General features: G+C 45.6%; 1 protein-coding gene across 4 annotated transcripts in view; it reads left to right on the top strand.

Annotated features, from left to right (window-relative positions):
- The window catches only part of rarga (retinoic acid receptor gamma a), a 42,528-nt gene that overhangs the window by 15,747 nt on the left and 7,068 nt on the right, over nt 1-19,713 (top strand). Inside the window, exon 1 of one of the 4 annotated variants that reach the window (XM_079674399.1) lies at nt 6,899-7,465. The exons of 2 other annotated variants lie outside the window; for them this stretch is intronic. In XM_079674399.1, the coding sequence (XP_079530525.1) occupies nt 7,321-7,465 (145 nt within the window). In that variant the 5' untranslated portion in view covers nt 6,899-7,320. Of the gene's footprint in view, nt 1-6,898; nt 7,466-19,713 lie in introns of those variants that run through there. One more of the 4 variants, XM_079674400.1, reaches the window with a different exon arrangement.

Raw genomic sequence — 19,713 nt, 5'->3', positions numbered from 1 at the left:
TTATACATATGTGTGAATATTAGTTTGGGTTTGGCCAGTGGACCAAAAACTATCAGCTGTTAGTATCGCCTTTTAAAACATTATTTTGGTGTATCGCTTTAAGAGGAATGTTACAAGTTATTTTACTGACAGCAGTCTTGTTCCCCACTCTCTTAAACGTTAGCAGGGAAGACAAAAGGCCTTGGTTTGGACATTCCCCAGGCCCTGTTTTTCTTCTCCTTCTACTTCTTCTCCATGAGTTAACAGGCCTGCTCATTGTTGTCAGGGCTGTCTGTGTGTTCGTGTGTGTGCAGTAAATAGGACTGCATTATTGCCCAGCTACAGGCCTCTTTGCGTAATTATTTGTTAGAAAGGCAGCCCAGGTGACACCTACCTTTGTTGGGCGTGCCTGCTGTGCCGACAGGTTGGAGCGCCTCCCACGGCGGCGCTGTGTTTTGGCACCAGAGTGTCTTTGGAAATACCTGTTTTGCACAGAGGTGGCAAGAGACAGGAGAGGGGAGGGATAGTTGTGTTTGCACATGAAGAGATAGAAGGCTTGTCTTTATTCTTAATGCATACATGGAGGAAGTGGCCCTAGAAAACCTTAGTGCTTTACTTTGTGAGGTTCACTGACCATGTGGGTGTCCTGCAAGACTCCCACCCTTACCACCCATGTCTTTATACATTCTCAAAGAAGTTTGTTCATCCATGAGAGGGTCTGACGGCTCTCTGTGTGTAGCATAGGCTGTTATCAGTTGATCCCTGTCATTATGGGAGCCCTTCAAACAAACAGTTGGAAGCCCATTAAGGCCACTTACTATGTGATAACATCATCACTGAGCCCTGAAACACCTCTATAAGCTTTCACCAATCAGGGCCGGAGCCCTGGCCCCAAAGCCAGTCACAGGGATGTTTTGAAAAGCTAGTATGTCATTTCCTACAGCCCACATGGCTTGGACCAAAATCTGCAAGCCTTTTCTCTGCTTGGACTTCACATCCAGACCTCAATTTTGCGCATTATCTTGAGTGATGAACTCATAAGGGGCTCAGCTGTGAACGTTTTTGGCTGCATCACATTGGGATGAAATTAAAAGCATTGTATTAATAGATAGGAATGAATAGCATGTTGAAACTTGTTTAAACGCTGCCTCAGTCTGCTCAGTTGTGCCTCTGCTGGAGTTAAAGCGAACAGATGTTTAGTTTATGTACAGTGTGTGTTGGGAATGGATTTAAACCACACACACACACACACACACACACACACACACACACACACACACACACACACACACACACACACACACACACACACACACACACACACACACACACACACACACACACACACACACACACACACACACACACACACACACACACACACACACACACACACACACACACACACACACACCATTAAGTCAGACAGACAATGAAAAGGACCAAGATGTTCCAGCAGAAAAGAATATCCTCATGCAGAGTGACATAATTAAAAACACTCATTGCATTCTTAAACACATACACAAGGAGGTCATGTTGGCTTAGGGAGCTCGGGGAGTTGCGTAAAGGAGCCATTTTGGTGGGAAATGTGGAATGAGAGGGAATGTTAAAGTGAAACTTTAAATGGAGGATAGGGACATCAGGGAAGGATTTCGCCTAGCAGAGTGAAGCCTTCTCCGCTGGATATGGGCAGAGCACAAACAGCACATTGTACGGCTGTATTTATTTTTATAAAGGTTGAAGTGCCGGGTTTCAGCCCAGCCTCGATGGAGGTGCTGTGCGTGACTGACTGTGAGTGTGGGTATACTGTATATTTGAGGCAGGGAGGGGGACGAAAGAGAAAGTGAGCTGTGTATGGATATTCAAATGAGGAGCTCAGCCCTGCTGGCCCTCACTTCCTTGAAGTTTCTCTCCCCGTTTGCTCTTTTAAAAACTGTGAAAGTCCCTCAGAGACACCTGCAAGTTTGATTTTATGTTTGAAAACCGATCCATCTCTGACCTCTTTGCACCTCTCTGTCATTTGTGATCTCTGTTAGATTTATTGAAGGGGCCTGAGCCTGGGGTGAAAACATTTTGGATTTCAAAGAATTTCAGGAGAATTTCAGGAATGAGAGAAATATATTTGGGATTAATAGTAGACTATTATGTTCTCGTTGCATATGGATAACAATCATTTAAAAGACTGAAATAAAACATTGGAAATGATTAATAATAATAATAAAAACAATGTTTTATTTCTTTTAACAAAGAACAACATCTTTAGTCTAAATATAAAGTATATACATACATTTGTTGATTTATTGTATGTACAATTGTGGATAAGACTATAAATATAATCTCTATCCTTTAACGGGTTTGTATTTTTGAATCAATGTAAAGATACTACTACATTTAATGACGAACCATCCAGTTGGTAAATCATTTTGAGTGTCAAAAACATAATTAGTAAAAAAAGGGCCATTAAGGAGCCATCTGCTCGCTGGCACCTCTGCTCCTGTGACCATGATCCAAATAGCAAATTAGCATCGCTAGGACTGGACCATTTGTGTACTTGTGTGTGATGACAGCACGTTCAGCGCTTGTTTGGCTTGATCCATCAGTGAGACCGGAGCCTCCACTGCTGTAATAAACAGCCCTGCATCATCTGACATCCTCGCTTTCATCTCCCTTGGCGACTGCTCGCTTCAAGATGACAGCTCTCCAAGGCGCTCCCCTTTCTTTTTGGAAATCGATTCCCCTCACATTGCTCTTTTCTATTTTGTATCTAGCACTGGCCTTGATTCAATAGATGAGGGGGGAATGAGCTGAGCACAAAGGCTGACTTTGTTTCCCAGTCAATTTAAAGTACCAACTGACAGAGGTTTTGTGAAACTGGGTGGAATATCTGCTCCTCCGATGATATCCTAAACCCTTTAGGCTTATGCTCTCTTGAATTCCCTTGCTCTTTTCTCATGCTTTCTTTCTCCTCAGCCTCCACCTTGGATTTCCTCTCGTTATCCCTCTGTGCAAGTTTGAGCCAATTTGCCCTAAGTGCTGGAAACTTTCTGAAAGTTTGCGTGTTTGTGTGTGTGTGTGTGTGTGTGTGTGTGTGTGTGTGTGTGTGTGTGTGTGTGTGTGTGTTTGCTTGTGCCTGCATGCCTGCGTGTGTGGAAAGTCAGCAAAGGTTGCTGGTAAGGGAGAGGCCACAGAGTTTACTATAGCTCTGACATGATGACAGATGAAGATAAAGAGGCTACTATTAAAAATGGGAGGGGTCTGTTTTCAGATGTGTCTTCGTGGGCACGTGCAAGACAAAGAGCGCGCAATGGCGAGAAATGAGGGATGGGCTCTCAGAAGACGTGGGAGGGCGCATAGGCACAGGGCGGGCCTACGAGAACAAGACGGGGGGCGGGGGGGTATATTTTTGGCCGCACACCTAAAAGATCTTTTTTTTTTTCCCACAAAACACGGATAGCAAAATGTCATGACAGTGCAGATAGAGGGAGAAAGAGGGACAGAGAGTGAAAAACACTTTCTGAAAGATGGCCAAGAGTGATAGAGCTCTGAAAAGTAGCTCTGTTAGGCCTTCGCTGGGACCAGCACCTGAACAGAGGCCAACATGGCCGCCGCCCCATGTCATACTTCACCTTCCACTCATCCCTCATCTGTGACACATCAGGTATCTTCAGAGATAGGAGATTGTGAGTGGGCAGATGAGTGGATAAAGTTACATGTCTTGTCAGAGCTGAACATGTGTAAAACCCGCGGCTGGTCGAGCAGTTGATGGATGTGATGAGTGAAAACGCTTTGATTATGCTCTAACAAACATAACTCATCTTCATAAGAGGTTCATCATTTTTAAAATGGCAATTTGTTTTGGGTGTATGGACCTAATTTTTCTTTTTGTTTAGAAAGCACAGCCTATACAGTATAGGACCTCTGCGTGTGTTTCTGAGTAACCTGAAACTGTCTGCAATGAGAGAGCGCTCTGTGCTGGTGTTCAGTGTCTCTATCATCACCGACAATCTGTTTCAGCACGTCCACACACTGCACATATGTTCACATCAGCGCTGCAAAAGCTCTACATTCCTTTCAAAATCACCGTGCTGCGTTTAGTGCATAGGCATTTATAAACAAGCCGTCTTTATTGCCTCACACACCACTGTGTTGTTGACTGCCTGGCTAGAACCTGAATGACTTTATAGAGAGGAAGTGGCAACAATGTGTTGTATACGTCTTATCTGTAATCGGCATCAAAGTGTCAGACAGTAGTAAAGCCTTATTTTATGCAGGGCTCCAGCCCACGTGGAACTATAAACAGTCTGGGAGCAGTTGATGGAGCTATCTACTGTACAGATAAAGACATGAAACATCATATCACAAAAGAAACATTCAAATATTTTAAATGAGAGCAGAAGTCTGGTCTAATCGGAGCAATTACATTTGATTAAATGCAGCAGTCTCACAAAAGGGCCAGTGAGTTGACAGCCACTGAAACATTTCCAAAAGCAGAAAAAAAAGCAGAGCATTTTGTCAACTAAAACAAATCATGCTGTTATGGGTAAAAAATGGTCATAGGGAACTTGATGAAATGGGGGAGATATTAGGGAGAGTGATGGAGAGACTTGTGAGCCAGAGAGTGAGTGAGAGAGAGAGAGAGGGAGGGAGGGAGGGAGGGAGGGAGGGAGGGAGGGAGGGCAGGATAAGTTTGGGGGGAAAGTTAGTGGCCCAGTGGGGGTTTCTTCTAGAGTTCAACCTCTCTGGCTGGGGAAGGAAGAGGAGGAGGGAGGGGAGGCAGGGACCGGCCTGGGTCAGCAGCAGTATGGAGTATGTGTAGATTAGATGTCTAAACTCACTCTGCAAACCCTCTGAAGCACTAGAAGACTCTCAGCTCACAGTGCTGTGCCAATAAGAGGGAAACCTGGAGTTAGTGGTCTGAATTACAGTCTCAAACACAGTAACAATGAAATGTAAAAACCACGAGAGTCGGATCCATAAATCTCCAAAAACAAAAATCATTTTCAAGTATAAGTACATGATATTACAAATCGATTGTATTGGCCTCATCAGTCCAGAGAGCAGCCGTGGCAAACAACACTGATGTTACAAGGAACATTTGAACACCAGGGGATTAGCCAGTTTAAAGTTTCCAGGATGCTGTTTGAAACTAGCTGCGAGAAAGAAAAAAACAACACAGGAAACAGACGAAAGACGAGTGTGAGAAGAATGCCTGTGGATCATAAAAATGTGACTCGTGGCAGTGATGATTTAATCTGAAATGCATTAAGATCAGGACATTCTTTTGAATGATTGTGTAATTGGGTAGAGAGTGAAAAGGAAGAGAGTAACTTTTAACAACAAACTGTTAGCAGGGGCATATTTGATAGATAACAGTTTGTTTTCTTGCCCCACTGTTCTCTCTTGCTGTCATAAAGCTTCCTCTTTATGACCTGACAGCTGTATGAAGAAACACATCAAGCTACTGATGTTGTTTACTGTTTGATGCAACACAAAAGAGCTTTTAAATGTGTGAGTGAGTGTGTGAGTTGTATCAACCTGAATGTGTGTATGAGTGTGCCAGCCTAACAAAATAAACACAAGATCCCAACCGAAGCAAAAGCTTAAAGGTCAATAAACATTTTGATCAAAATCCTTCAAAATAGCCCGAAATGTGAAGGCACAGTTTTTTTCATAAGACAGGAAAAAGAGTGAAGTGTGAGACGGACGAGGAGGAGGGAGGGCAGTGTGTGTTTATGGAGAGCGTAGCCAGCAGCACAGATTGACAGGAAATGTTGTCTTTTTTGCCTGCTGGGCTGTACCACTTGTACTTGCCTGACAGGGGGGAGATGAATGTGAGAGGCACACAAACCAAAGCCATTCTATTATCATACATCTCCCATTGTATCAAGCTGTTTGCTTTAGCCCGGCCAGAGTCTATCCGTCTGCTGAGCAACAGTTAGGACCAGTGACAGGCTTTTTTATTGACCGCAGACCGCCTATTGATTTCCTTTGATTTACCGCCACTGCTATGTTTTAAATTGAATTATTTTAGATATACAAAGAACAGCCTGTGTTAAAGAAGGGCTAAATGTGGAAGGGCACATTTTCTGACTCAATGATACATTAAGGGGGCACATTAAAATGAATACTTACACAACAACATCACATCTGCATTGTTGCATCTGTATTTCCTCATGATGGTTGCTCAGAGATTTATCACAAACAAGGTCAAGAGAACCTGTGAGAAGTGTGTCCAGAACATGGTGTGTTTGTATATTGGGGGTATTTGTCTCTGTAAATGCACTACGGGGATTGAGCAAGGCAGCCCTCATTCATCACTGTTAAAGCACTTCCAGGGGGAGAGACGGAGCGTACTGCCCATCCTCTGTTCCCTCAAACAGACAGACAGAGCGAGAGGAGGAGGGATTTACCCTGGCATCTGGTTTCTGGGTTCAACCACGACACAATGTTCTGTCTCGCTCTCTCTCTCTCCGGCTCTCTTTCTCACACACACACATACTCACCCGGCCAGTGGCTGGACTTTAATATGGTTATGATTAGAGACGGGGGCTCAGGGGAGGGAGGGGAGGGGGCTCATATTTACTGCAGGGGAATTGGGGGAGGTGCGATGGAAAGAGAGACAGAGACAGGGACCAGATCTGAATGGGACACGAGGGGAGGGGGACCGTGTTTGTTTGCATTCTGTGCTGAAATATGAAACACAAAAGCAGCACGGACAAAAAAAGGAAAAGAAGAATAGCAATAGAGTTTTGTCCTCTAACCAGATCAGTTCTTTCTGTAGTGCAGGCTCTGCTGGCCGGCCCCCTCTCCTCCCTCTCCCTCCCTGCTCCCCCCACCTCCTCCTGGGTCCCTCTCTCTGGCCCTCCCTCTCTGGCATTCTCTCTCTCACTCTCTCTCCACCCCCTTTCAGAGCGTCATGCCGAGGCAGTTGGTTCGCTCCGCCGTGTCTGGGGCTCAGCGAGAGCTGTGAGAGGCTGTTATTTAGGTCTGTTACAGCAGACAGGGAGCAGCTCACCCAAGGGCAGGGGGAGAAGAGAGAGTCAGAGAGAGAGAGTCAGAGTAACGCTCAGCTCAGCCAGGCAGGAACCAGATCTGCATTCCAGCTGAGAGGGAGAGAGGGGAAACTCCAGCATCGGCAGGAAAGGGCAGCAGAGAGAGTGACAGCCAGAGATAAGTGGAGGCAGGGAAGGGAAGGTAGCAGATCCGGCTAGCTGTTGCTGCTGCTGTTTGTTGTTGTCACTGCCTCAGTGAGTGACGTGAGCGCTGGAAGCAGGACAGGACGCAGGCAGGACTGAGGGCTCTTAGTGATTTTTGCTGAGGGCGGGGGGGGGGGGGGGTGCCATGTTTGACTGTATGGAGGCTCTGGGAATGGGCCCCCGTCAGCTCTATGATGTCACCAGCCGCGGTGCATGCATGCTGCGGAAGGCAAGCCCCTTCTTTGCCGGGCTGGACCCCTTCGCCTGGACGGGCAGTGCCAGTGTTCAGTGTAAGTGGCATCCTGTTTGGATTTCTTGTATGACACCGTCACGTCTTTCTTTCTCTGTCTTTCCCTCTCTCTTTCTCTCTCTCACACACACACACACACACACACACACACACACACACACACACACACACACACACACACACACACACACACACACTCTTCCTCTCTCTGCCTTATTTCTGGCTTGCTTACCCCTCAGGGCTCAACCAAGGGGGCTGCTGTCAGGGGCTACAGAGCAGCACAGGAAAAGACTGGGACAGACAGTCTCCTTTCCTCCTCAAGCCCCCCCCCCCCGCAACACACACACACACACACACACACACACACACACACACACACACACACACACACACACACACACACACACACACACACACACACACACACACACACACACACACACACACACACACACACACACACAGCCCAAAGCCAGTTTGAGCTGCTCAGCCATCTGAAAGAAACTCTGCTATGATATGGTGTGTGTGTGTGTGTGTGTGTGTGTGTGTGTGTGTGTGTGTGTGTGTGTGTATATATGTGTGTGTGTGTGTGTGTGTCCATGTTTGACTTCTGGGTTTAAGCATATGGAGTCAAGTTTCAATGACAATGTGAAGCCACCTGAGGTTTGACCTTGCCAGGTGCTGTATACTAAAAACAAAACTATGAGTGTACCCAGATGAAAGAGTAAAAGAGTTATGTGTGTGTGACAGGAAGAGAAAACACTGACGTTTTGAATACACTAACAGGTTTGGCTCATCTTTTCATCTTCGACACTTCAAAGTTTGGTTTCCTATTCATTTCTCACAAAAAGTTATCGGCAAATATTTCCTGTTGAAAGTTTTGTTCAGCCTGCCGCAGTCCTCATAGGCCAGAGAATTGTTTATGCTTCTGGATACAAGATGGATAATGATATTCCTCTGGAGCCATGAATTAATAAGTAGATGAATTATTTAAAGTATAAATGAATAAATTAGAAATGTAGTCTAAATAAGCAGAGGGATATTCTAGCAAGCTTTTCCTTCTCCAGTTTTCTCTGTCAGACTCTCATTTTCCCTGGCTCTGCTTCCGCCTCTGACTTTAGACAAGTCTCTGAATCTAACAACAGGCCTGTCTCCGGACAGACAAAACTGGGGTCCATTTCCATACACTTACAGGGGGCCGCAACCGTTGTGAGAGAGCGTGTGAGAGTAGAAAAGGAGTGGGGGTGTGTATGCATGGTATGGTGGGAGAAGTGTGGAGAGAGTCAAGCCAGAGATGACAGTGGAAAAACAATCAAGAACACAAGAAGAGATAGAGCAGTGGGAATAACAGCACGACTGTGTTGTTGTTTTTGGAAAGAATTTTGTTCTGAATTCTTTGTTTGGTATTTTCCTGTTTATTCGTCATCCTGCTTTTTGTTCCTTTTCGCTGCCTCTTGGGGGGAGTCATCTGTCTTCATTAATCGTGAAGACACCAGCGTTTCAGTGGCTGTCATGCACACTGGCTGAGCTTTAATGAAGACAGATGCCCTGTCATTGGAGGCCGAGGCCAGGGGGGACTCCAGCCTGCTCGGCCTGCTCTGTTAGCTAGGGAAGCCCTGATGATAACAAGATGAGATTTGTTTATTTAATCAATCACACTTCTATGGCCTCTCCTTTTAGCCCATTCACACACATTTTGAAAATTAGGCCTCCAGATTCCAGAAGAACATTTTCCATTGGCTCTTTGTTTCAGAAAATCAAAGAGCTAAAAAAAAGGCCAGAGAAGCTGCCCCGAGGGTATGGGAGCTGAGACTAACAGAGCAGAGCAAAGTGGAGGTTGGTGTGGTGTACTGTTTCTAGCCCTCTGTGCCCAATAACCTTTGTAAACAAGGCAGCCCTATCCCCACATGAGGAGCCATAATGCCTCTCTTTGCAGAAGCAGTTGCCCCTCATTGTCCTCATCAATGAGGCTGATGAATTGATGTTTGAGTCTGATATCTCATTAAGCCGCCCCAGCTGCACAACAGAGGGACCTGTCTCGCTTCTAAAGACGCGCTAACACAAGCATGCACTCTGCACACCAAAATAACCACAGGGTTAATAAATAGTCACCTGGCTCTGGCATGATACTCAACAATGAATTACTGTGGTCAAGCTACACCTTTTAATGTCTGAAACAATAGTTCAATAGTGTGGGAAAATGTGTGTTGGAGGGGAATTCCGTGAAAGCATGAATGTTTGTAAAATAAATCAAAACAGACACTATTTCTTAAGAGATGTGTGGAAAATGTGTGTGTCCCTAAATCTTCCACCAAATGAGTACATCCTATTGTCGTGGCAGTAAATCTCCTGTGGTGATAAGTGTCACTGTTGTTGGCCATTAGCCCGGGACAGTCAGAGGACTTGAAAGTGTGTGGTCAGTTTTCCTGTTTTTTTGTTCACCAGTGGGAGACCTCAATGTCAGAGGTTAGTGAGAGGCTACGGCCTGGCCAATGTCAGATCTACACCATGTGTGGCGGCCTTGTCAGCTTGCTGAAAAGGAGACCCTTTCAACCAGCTTTGCTTGTGTAATGCCCTTAAGTGCCTTATACCACGGAGCTGGTACTACATCTGAGCTGCCCTGCGCGTAAGGATAATGGACACTGATTTAGTCATACGTCAATGAGAACTGAATTAGTCAACTGCCAGGGAAGCCATTTCAGAGAGCCTATGCAGACCGATCCCCCCTCTGTCAATGTTCATTTACGTAGAAGAATGAGGCAATTACGCTTAGCAGTTCTCCAGGGTCAGAAGAAGGAGAAGTGTGTTTTTCTCACCAAAATACACTCTTATTTTCAATCTCTTTGATCACTGTTTGGATATTAATTGTGATGTTGCAAGTGATACATACAAGAGGGTTACATCATACTGAGAGATTGCTAGAGAGATCAATCACTTGGCAATCACCCACACACACACACACACACACACACACACACACACACACACACACACACACACACACACACACACACACACACACACACACACACACACACACGCCTCTTTGTTTTCCCTTAATGTGCTGTTCAAATGTGAATTGAGGGGCTAATTGAAAATGGGGGGTATATCTCGGCAGCAAAGGCAGAGAAGTAAGAGCTTCCTGTGACCGCTGGCACATTCTGGCCCCCGATCATTTTCTCTCTGATGGAAGTCCGCAGTTATTTCATTATAATTACAAAAGATTCAATTAAAAGATTAGAATGCCTGAGGGGGCAGGACTGGGAATAGATAGTGGTATCTTGTGTGTGTGTGTGTGTGTGTGTGTGTGTGTGTGTGTGTGTGTGTGTGTGTGTGTGTGTGTGTGTGTGTGTGTGTGTGTGTGTGTGTGTGTGTGTGTGTGTGTGTGTGTGTGTGTGTGTGTGTGTGTGTGTGTGTGTGTGTGTGTGTGTGTGTGTGTGTGTGTGTGTGTGTGTGTGTAAATATGAAGGAGACTTATAGCACCACGGTTGCAGTTCTAATGAGGACTTGTCTGTGCTGTTATATATACATAAACCTTGTTGATCCTTTCAAGATAATGTCAAATGAATGTGATGAAGTTAAAAGGCTTAAGTAGTCAGCTGGTCCAAGGTCAGTGAGTCGTAATTGATACGACTGAGGGAAGGGCCTTCACTTGTCTCTGAAAACAATTATGCCAATGCAACTAAATGAGCTGTTTGAAAATATGAGAATAACCTTTTCTGTTCTCTAATTCCAAACTGTACTCTCTAGGAATGTGTATGCATACATGTGTATGTGAAAGCTGATATGTATGAATCTTGTTATTTATTTTATTTACCTTTATTTACCCAGATAAAATCAGGTTACATACATACAATAAATTACAAAACAATGCACATCTGTAGAGAATAAAACGTGTGTTTGTTTGTGTCTGTGTATACTTTATATCTTAATAATTTAGTTTGCAGTAACTCAGGCAGCATCTTGTTTTACAGGAATATAACAATTAGGTATAATAATTACTACTGATAATACAAATTGGCAATGAGGACAGGTGTAGTTATTCATACTTGAATTCTGAATATGACGGAAAATGAAATGAAAATGAAGTTAATTGGAACCATATAATAGTTGTAAGATATTTACCTTATTATATTACATTATACCTTGGAAAACATTTTCATAGCATGGAGCCATTTTCACTACAGGGACGAGTTGTGCTGCAGTATCACACCTCCCTGCTAACAGATCTGTCTCAGCTCTGCAGTTAGAGCCAAGCCCATTAATAGGCAGTGCCGCCTATAAATAAACAATTTGAATCCCTGCAGTTGCTTAAAGTTATTTCCACAAGCCCCCTTTTCATGCGTGGTTTTGCTTGTACATAAATATGAGCATGTCAGCCTGCGCTTGCGAGAGTGGAGTCTGTATGTGAATTCCTATATGTCAATGTATGTAGTGTTTGCGTGCCTGTTTGGCTGGCGTTGGGCACCCAGACTGCTGTGTCAAATCCAGAGACAGACAATGTGCCAGGCTAGATTCCACAGGCCTGTGTTGGAATCCAGCTCTGCTCTAATAGCAGTTTATAGCCCCTCAGCAGCGTCAGTCACACCACTGTAAATAAAACTCACCTAACACCATGTGGCGGCTGAATCTGTCACCTCAGACTTTCTGTCGATTTTTGAGATTTGTTGTAGGTATTTCACAAGAGTGCTTACGCATAACAAGATGAACCATTTGTTTCATAAGCAGTGTATAAAAATGGAATTTCGTAAGTCCTTTCACAATAGTTCTCTGGTGACAGGGGTATTGTGGCTGCCCGCCCTAACACCCATGTCTGACTGCTACTATTGTAACTGTTTACTGAGAACAGTTCAGCACATTTTCCCTTATACAAAGGCGTGGGCTTTTGGCAGGTAGTGTATTTATGTGTGCGCACCTTGGCGTTTGTGTGTGCGTGTTGTACTCGTGCATGCACCTGTGAGAGTTTATTCCACTGGTGAGCACGCAATGTACGGTTGCCCATATGTGTTTGTGTATCGTATATATAGGAGTGTGTGTATGTCAGCTCAGGGCCATGTGTGAGTTGAGTGTGAAGATAGCAGTTCTGGTACCACCATGTTATTGACTGACGGCTTGGCTCGAGGGTTGCTAGGGGCTGACTGTTATGAGAAGCGGAGGGCTCGGACAGGCAAGCCGGGACTAGAAACCCAGACGAGCCCGACTGTCCTCCCTGTGTGTATGTGTGAATGGGCTCTGTTTACGCAGCCGACAGTGTTTGGCAGGGAGTGGTGGGCGGCTGGTGAAGTGCAGCTATTATCTGGGCTCAGGGGTGGAGAGTGATGGAAGAGAAGTTGTCCGAGGGAGGGGGAGGGGGGCGGACTCCCGCTGGTGTTGTTTTCACTTGGACATTAGTCAAATTCTGCCAATGTGCATGTGTGCAACTGCCATGTCCACTCTTCCTGAAATATGTGCATCAGTTCATTTGTATATACTTCCGTTAATCCATTTGTTTGTGTGTATATTTTGTGATCACTGAAAGGGAACAGGTGCAATGTTAGACAGTTTTAAAAGGGAAAACATAAATGTCCATGAAGAACTTCACAGAGGCCCCTGTGTGCACGTGTGTCTGTGCTTGTGTGTGTCGCTGTGTTTACTCACTGAGCATGTTTACACGCGCACATAAAACCAGGTTATTGGAAAATCAGGTTAAGACAGGAAACAGGAGAAGTTGTTCACATCTTGAAAACCTTACATACAGCTGGTCAGTTATCAGATTTCAATCTAACCTATGGCCATATTTTTGAACCAAGACTCAGACCACACTTTCTCATTTTACTGGGCACCTTTGGAAACTGACTTCTTTATACTGCTTTCTGTTTTCAGCCAGATGTTGTATGTATGTCGGATAAAGGAATAAACAGCTGCAGTAATTACCTTTCTTTTATTCCATAGCTTTGCAATCACAGCGATACTTTTCTGATGCTGCCCCTTTGCTGTGGGCACCCTGTTACAAACCTATGTGAACATGGCTATGAAATCAGTTTTCCCTTCACTAGAAATGAAGGAAATTAAATCATTTTTTTGTAAACGAAAATAAATCAGGTTACTTCAGAAAACTCAAAATCACCAGGTTACTGAAGTGTGTGTAAACACCCACTTTTTCTCCCTTACACGCGACACACACAGTATGCATGAAACCAAAGCTCTTTTCTCATTAGCAGATAGTATGTCCCTGTCTTTACCGTAGCATATCCTGTGATTGAATGAGAGTCAGCTGTAGTCCTTCTGTCAGTAGGCTTGGATTTATCAGCTCCTTCCCCACTGTTTGAGCACCTCACATTTGCCAGAAAAAACTGAGAGAGAACCAGCCAGCCAGCCAGACAGCCAGTTAAGACAGGAAGCAATCCGGCTGAGGAGTTGGGGGCCGCTAGGGATGATTTATGCCTTGTTTTGGAATGCTGAATGAGTTCAGGGTGCACTTCTGCTTTGGGCTGAATGGGCATTGCTTACTCTCTAAGTGATTTGTATCCTCTAAGAGGTTATAGTATAAATGTAAAAATATGAAGTCAATATGACACATTGCTTAATATATATAAATATATATAAATGGAACTTCCAACACATCAAGAGACAGAGAAGCAAATGAATCATTCTAGGCCCCTAATCTACATTTATTGTCAGTACCCAGCCTCCTAGAAGCAGAGTTGGGCAACCTGTTAGTGGTCGGTTGCCAGGCAAAAGTGAAAAACTCTGATATGCATCATTGCTCTATGAAACACTAAAAGCAGAAGTTTCTCAGCGCTGGTATGACTGTGAGTTTGTGCCAGTTTAGGGGAATTTGTACCTGTTGAAGGGAGTGTGCCAATGTTGCAGTGTTATACATATCACCACATCCTTTCGCAATGATATCTTTCAGTTCTCAGGAAGCCACACTCATTTTCTTTGTTGAGCCATCCTGCTCTGTCTCTCACAGTGCTGCCTTTGAAGTCAAAATATAAAGGAAAATTGTTGCTGTAAATTCAAAATAGTTGCATTGTAACGTTAGACAGACGGCTAGGCCAAGGAATACAGCAAAGGGAAACGCGTAGTGGAGTGTGTGCAGATGCTTGTGCGTTTACATATTGAGTGGGAATGAACTGTGTGCTACTACTTGTGGGTGTGCTTGTTCCTTCCAATAAGAGGTTTGCTTTTTTACGCTCTGGTCTGCGGTGCTTCCCCAATGAGCTGGAGTGAATACTACTGTTGTTGTTTATGTTATCCTCCTTTCCCCTCACTTCCTCTGACAGAGTAAGGCTCCAGCTGGGGCTGGGCTACTTCTACTTTTGTAGGTTTCTATTGTTGTGGGGAGGAAGCAATAGCAATTGAACGAGCGCTAGTGGCCTTGCCAGAGACAGGTGAGAGCTAGGGCTACAGATGGTGAGAGGAAGTGTGGGAGGAGGAGAAACAACCTGAGGATCAAAGGACTCAGGGTTTGCCTCGATGACTCTTCTCTCCTCACCTCGGCTGTATGCCTGCCTCCACTCTCTGTCTGATTCCTCGCCTGCCCGTGAGTTGTTCTGTCTTCCTGACATGATCAACGGCCCAGGCCCTCGCCAGATTGCCAGGTTTTGGGTTCACTCTGCAGTCAGCGGAGGAGAGCTGTGTTTCTCTCTGTCTTCTGGTGGGCAGATGAAGAGTCAGCTGGAGCTCACCACAGGGATGAGGGGGCACATTTATTCCACAGATCTGCACTTGACTGTCAGATTTGGCACTAGCCATAAAAGGGCCACCATTTAAAATCTCTTCATTGAAAGTATGTTTCCTTTAACTTCCCCTCTCTGTTTAAAACCTCCTTCCTCAGGTTTCTTCCAAGGACATTTGAAGGAAACCTTTTTTTTGTCGGGTTCATGGGGGACAGGCAGCGTGGTGGGCAAGTTTGTGTGTTTGAAGCCAACTTGTGTGTGTCTTGACAGGGTTGTGTGGTGCAGGAAAAGGGGGGTGCTTGCTGCCAAATGTTAGCTTGGCCGACTCCATCAAGAAAATATCAAAAGGCCCTTTATGAGGTGCTGTAAAGAAGAAAGGGTGTTTTGAGAATGCCACCAGACTGCAAGGGTAATTCCACTTTTTAAAATGTGCCCTGAGGATACAGGCTTATCCCACCTGCTGCCTTTCCTGCTCTGCTCTGTTTGTACGCTTTCTCCGGGGGGGAACTATAGATGAAGAAGTGCGAAGTGTGTGTTGGCAAGAGTCTGTGCGACATGTCACGTTGTGTCACCCTCAAAAGTTCATAGTTGCCTTCATTAGAACTCGTGGCATCTATGAACACATGCCAAAATGTTTTACTCAACATATCCCTCAGGTCTGGGATCATATGTTTGCATCATGTGCGTTCACATGTGTCCATCTCTCTCTGTGTTTCATGGCTTTCTGCTGGTTCTGACAGAAAGGTGTCAATTCCTGGAGGTGTGTGTGTGTGTGTGTGTGTGTGTGTGTGTGTGTGTGTGTGTGTGTGTGTGTGTGTGTGTGTGTGTGTGTGTGTGTGTGTGTGTGTGTGTGTGTGTGTGTGTGTGTGTGTGTGTGTGTGTGTGTGTGTGTGTGTGTGTGTGTGTGTGTGTGTGTGTGTGTGTGTGTGTGTGTGTGTGTGTGTGTCTGGTTTCTCACTACTCCTGTGTTTTCACCGCTCAAACCCGAGCAATCTCCTGGTCGGCGGCCAAGTTTTATCATAGACCTTGTTTTAAAGGCAGCTTAGCGGGGCCTCTTTACAGGCGTGTGAGTGAATGTGTGTGTGTGTCTGTAGGAGCCCAGGTAATGAGCTTTCTGACAGCTGTTGAAAGGCGTTGCTACTGCTCAGCACCTTTTAATGAAAGCATCCCCCCTCCTTGTCAACACACACACACACACACACACACACACACACACACACACACACACACACACACACACACACACACACACACACACACACACACACACACACACACACACACACACACACACATTCCTCCCTCCTCCCAGCTTTCGACTTCCCCGCCATATAAAACATTTCTTTCTCCGTAGTAGGCAGGTTACATTGTGAGTGCTTGTGTAACTCAACACAATGGGGACTTAATAGACCTCCCACCTAAAAGCAGGTGACTCAACTGTGTGCAACAGTGCTTGAACAGAGCAGCAGTATCACTCGTCCTGTGGGGAATTACAGCACGTAAGAAAGGTGAAGTAACGAGGGACTTCGAGAAGTGGCCATAAAAGCAGTGACGGAGATCCTCCGGAAAGACTGGTACTGACAAGAGGAAGGAAACGAGCGTGTTGTGGGGGACCTTGTAGCAGAAGCCTCAGAGGAAGACGTGGGCAGAGAAACAGAGAAGGAGAGTGAAACATGCTGGCACTACTGTCAAGGGTGTGGTACTTTCTTTTCCTCTTTCATGAAACCCAGTTCTTCACAGAAAGCTTTCGGTGTGTTGCTGGTCACTCAGTCAGCTCCCTGTAGTGCTGCAGCCTCTGCCACGGGGTAGAGGGCCAAAGGCACCCCCCCAAGGCCCCTCCTAGTGTGCCAGCAAGTCTTCCAGCCCACTGTTCACCATCCTTTCTCAATCTGCTCCCCTTCTGCCCCTGCTTTCTGCCCAGTGCCCACCCCTCTTTTCACAGTGAGGCCTACTGTGTGCCCCTCTCTCACACACTGCCTCCAAGTCTCACACACTCTTTTACTGCTCAGTGCATTTGACAAGAACACGCAAGCTTTACAGGCTGTTTAATGAAGGTAGAGACGCAGACAAAGGCCCCACATGCCCCTGCTTGCAGTTTAACATGAACAGGAAAAAAAATACGCACAGAAACGAAGACAAGAAGATATTTTAATGGGGAACAGTAAGGCTCAATATACAAACTACTATGAACAGTCCTGAATTTGCAAATCAAATCGAGGCTTCAGAGAGTGGCCAAGCGGCGCTGGCTGGAGTTACACACCCAACATGAACACAGAAGTGTCTCAGCCTTACGTACTGTATTGAACACACTCTGTCCTCACACAGCCTGTGCATTCACTGCCACATGTTAAGACTAGACTTTTAGAACAGTGTCCTTCTGAAGATTCAATCACACTCGAGTCACGTAGACAAATTCTGCAGGCCTATTGTGAAAGAATACTTGTTACCCTGCCAGAATGTCATATGCTGCTCAGTTAAAAGGAGTGTGTTGCAACACAAAACACGAGCCACATAGTCACGGCCTTTACTCACATACGTTAGGAACACTCCCTTTTCCAGTTGAGTGAACAACAGGCAGCTTTAGTGTTTTATTTGTATAATCTCTTCCTATTCGCTCTTTTTCTCTCCTATTGTACTGTATCTGTTGAACCTAAAGGGACGTCAATTGGCCCAGTTGACCTGACCTAGAATTAAATGTAATTGACCTAGTTGAAGTCACCTTCAGCTAAACAGCTATTTCTGTCGTGTGCAGTAACATTTCAGATCTAATGAGGTTGTGGAGAATAATGTACTGCACATCCCACTCACGCTGAAGCACTTTAGTGTAATGTAGGGGAGGGCAGATTGTTATGTGAGTGTGTTTGCTAGTTTGTAGCCATTGAATAGTATCTGTGTGTATATGACCGGGGGATTAGGCCTGGTCAGTGCAGCTGGGCCACTTGTGCACAGAGAGCATTGAGAGAAGGGGATTAGGGAGTAAACTGATACTGGACAGGAAACGAACAGTGGCTACTGGTAACCCAACTATCCCTCCTTGTTGCCTCTCTTCTCCTTTTCTCCTCCCCCAACAACAGCAGCCACCCACCTATCCCACTCCTCTCCTCTCATCTGTCTGTCATCGGCTCACAGGCCTTGGCCGGCGGATTGTCATGCAAATGGTGCCCTAGGCCTCGGAGCACTGATAAGGAGGGCCTCTCATTTCACAGGGCTTTGTTTTCTAAACAGTGATGAGCTGAGTTGAGGAGACTAGGGAAAGGGGCTGCCTGAATGGACCCTCTCACTCTGGCGCCCTGGGGTGCGGGGGATTTGGATGGAGCGGGCTGAAAGAGGCGAGGTCTGGGAGGCGGGTACAGGAGTCATGTTCTCTGGCAGGAACCAGGTTCAACGTGTTGATGGAGCCTGATGTATTTTCTCTCTCACCGCTGTCCGAGTTTTCTTCGGGATGGCCATTCTCTCTTTGGCGAGCTTTCTTCCTCCATTTAGACGGTGTCAATCAGTGTTCGTTACTTGACGCCACATATGGTTTGTCCTTTTCTAAGGGGTTGTCAGCGCTTGCTCTGGAGCCTCATTTGCCGTTGTTATTATTGCATAAACACAGAGGTTCATGGCACGTTCAGAGGGTTTCTGCTCTCTCACTGACCCTGCTGCTTTGTTACATTCTGGCCAGGAAGATATGAGAACTGCTGTAGAAACATTCAGCGGGTGTAAACTTCAGATTTCAGATTGATTTGCACATTTGGCTTTGAGATCGCTCCTAAAAAACTAATGGAAAACATCTTTGCCTCCAGCAAAGTTAGGCTTTCAAAGCAGGAATTTGAATGTGGATTCTGAATAGTTAAATATAAAAAATGCATATGAAAAACAGATGTTTGAGCAGCAGGCAACAAATGAAAAATGCCGTAGCGGGGCAGTCGCAGCAGTTGTAGAAGGAAATGGCAGCAGTTGTAGAAGGAAATGGCAGTAATGGTCATCTTGGTCTTGAACAAGACTTGCCCTCAAGAGCAACTGTGTCCCCCCCCCCTTTCCCCCTCTGCCCCTTTCTCTGTTTTTTATCAAATTCCTCTTTTTATGCCCCCTATTTTTTCTTCTTCTTCTTTTTGAAGTCTCCCCTCTCTTGTAAAAAGCCAAGCTGGTGGTTTTTGCCTCAGCCTTGGGTGTGAGAGAGGGGAGGTGGAGGGGTGTAGGTTAAGTTTAGGCTAGCCCTCTGTGCTTTCCATTGAAGGTGCTGGGGGGAGGTGGGGGTAGTAAAAGTTAGAATTTTAGAGCCTCCCTGTTTTTTATTTTATGATTGGCTTTTTTTTACGGGCTGGGAGCTACAGCTGGTGGTGTGAATAGCTGCCCAAGGTGACCGAGTCCCAATAAAGTGTAGGCCAGCCGGGCTGGGGCCTCCAGTCCAGCCATGAGACCGCCTTTATAGGCCGCCTTACGAGCATAGGCCTCTATTAAAACCTGGCAGGGCTGCACTGAGGAATTTAGGGCCAGGAAACAAGAGAAAAATAGGGTTTGTGTGTCAGGGGGTGCTGGGATGCAGAGTTGGGGGTTGAAGTTTGAGGGTAACTAAGGGTGAAAGTTGAAAGAGGTGCTGTTGGGTAAGTGGATGTTCAAGTGTGCAGCGTATGGATTCCAT

The sequence above is a fragment of the Notothenia rossii genome (assembly GCF_949606895.1).
Source record: "Notothenia rossii genome assembly, chromosome: 4".
Taxonomy (NCBI): domain Eukaryota; kingdom Metazoa; phylum Chordata; class Actinopteri; order Perciformes; family Nototheniidae; genus Notothenia; species Notothenia rossii.
The sequence above is the reverse complement of the archived record's forward strand: the minus strand, read 5'-3'. Positions and strand labels throughout refer to the sequence as shown.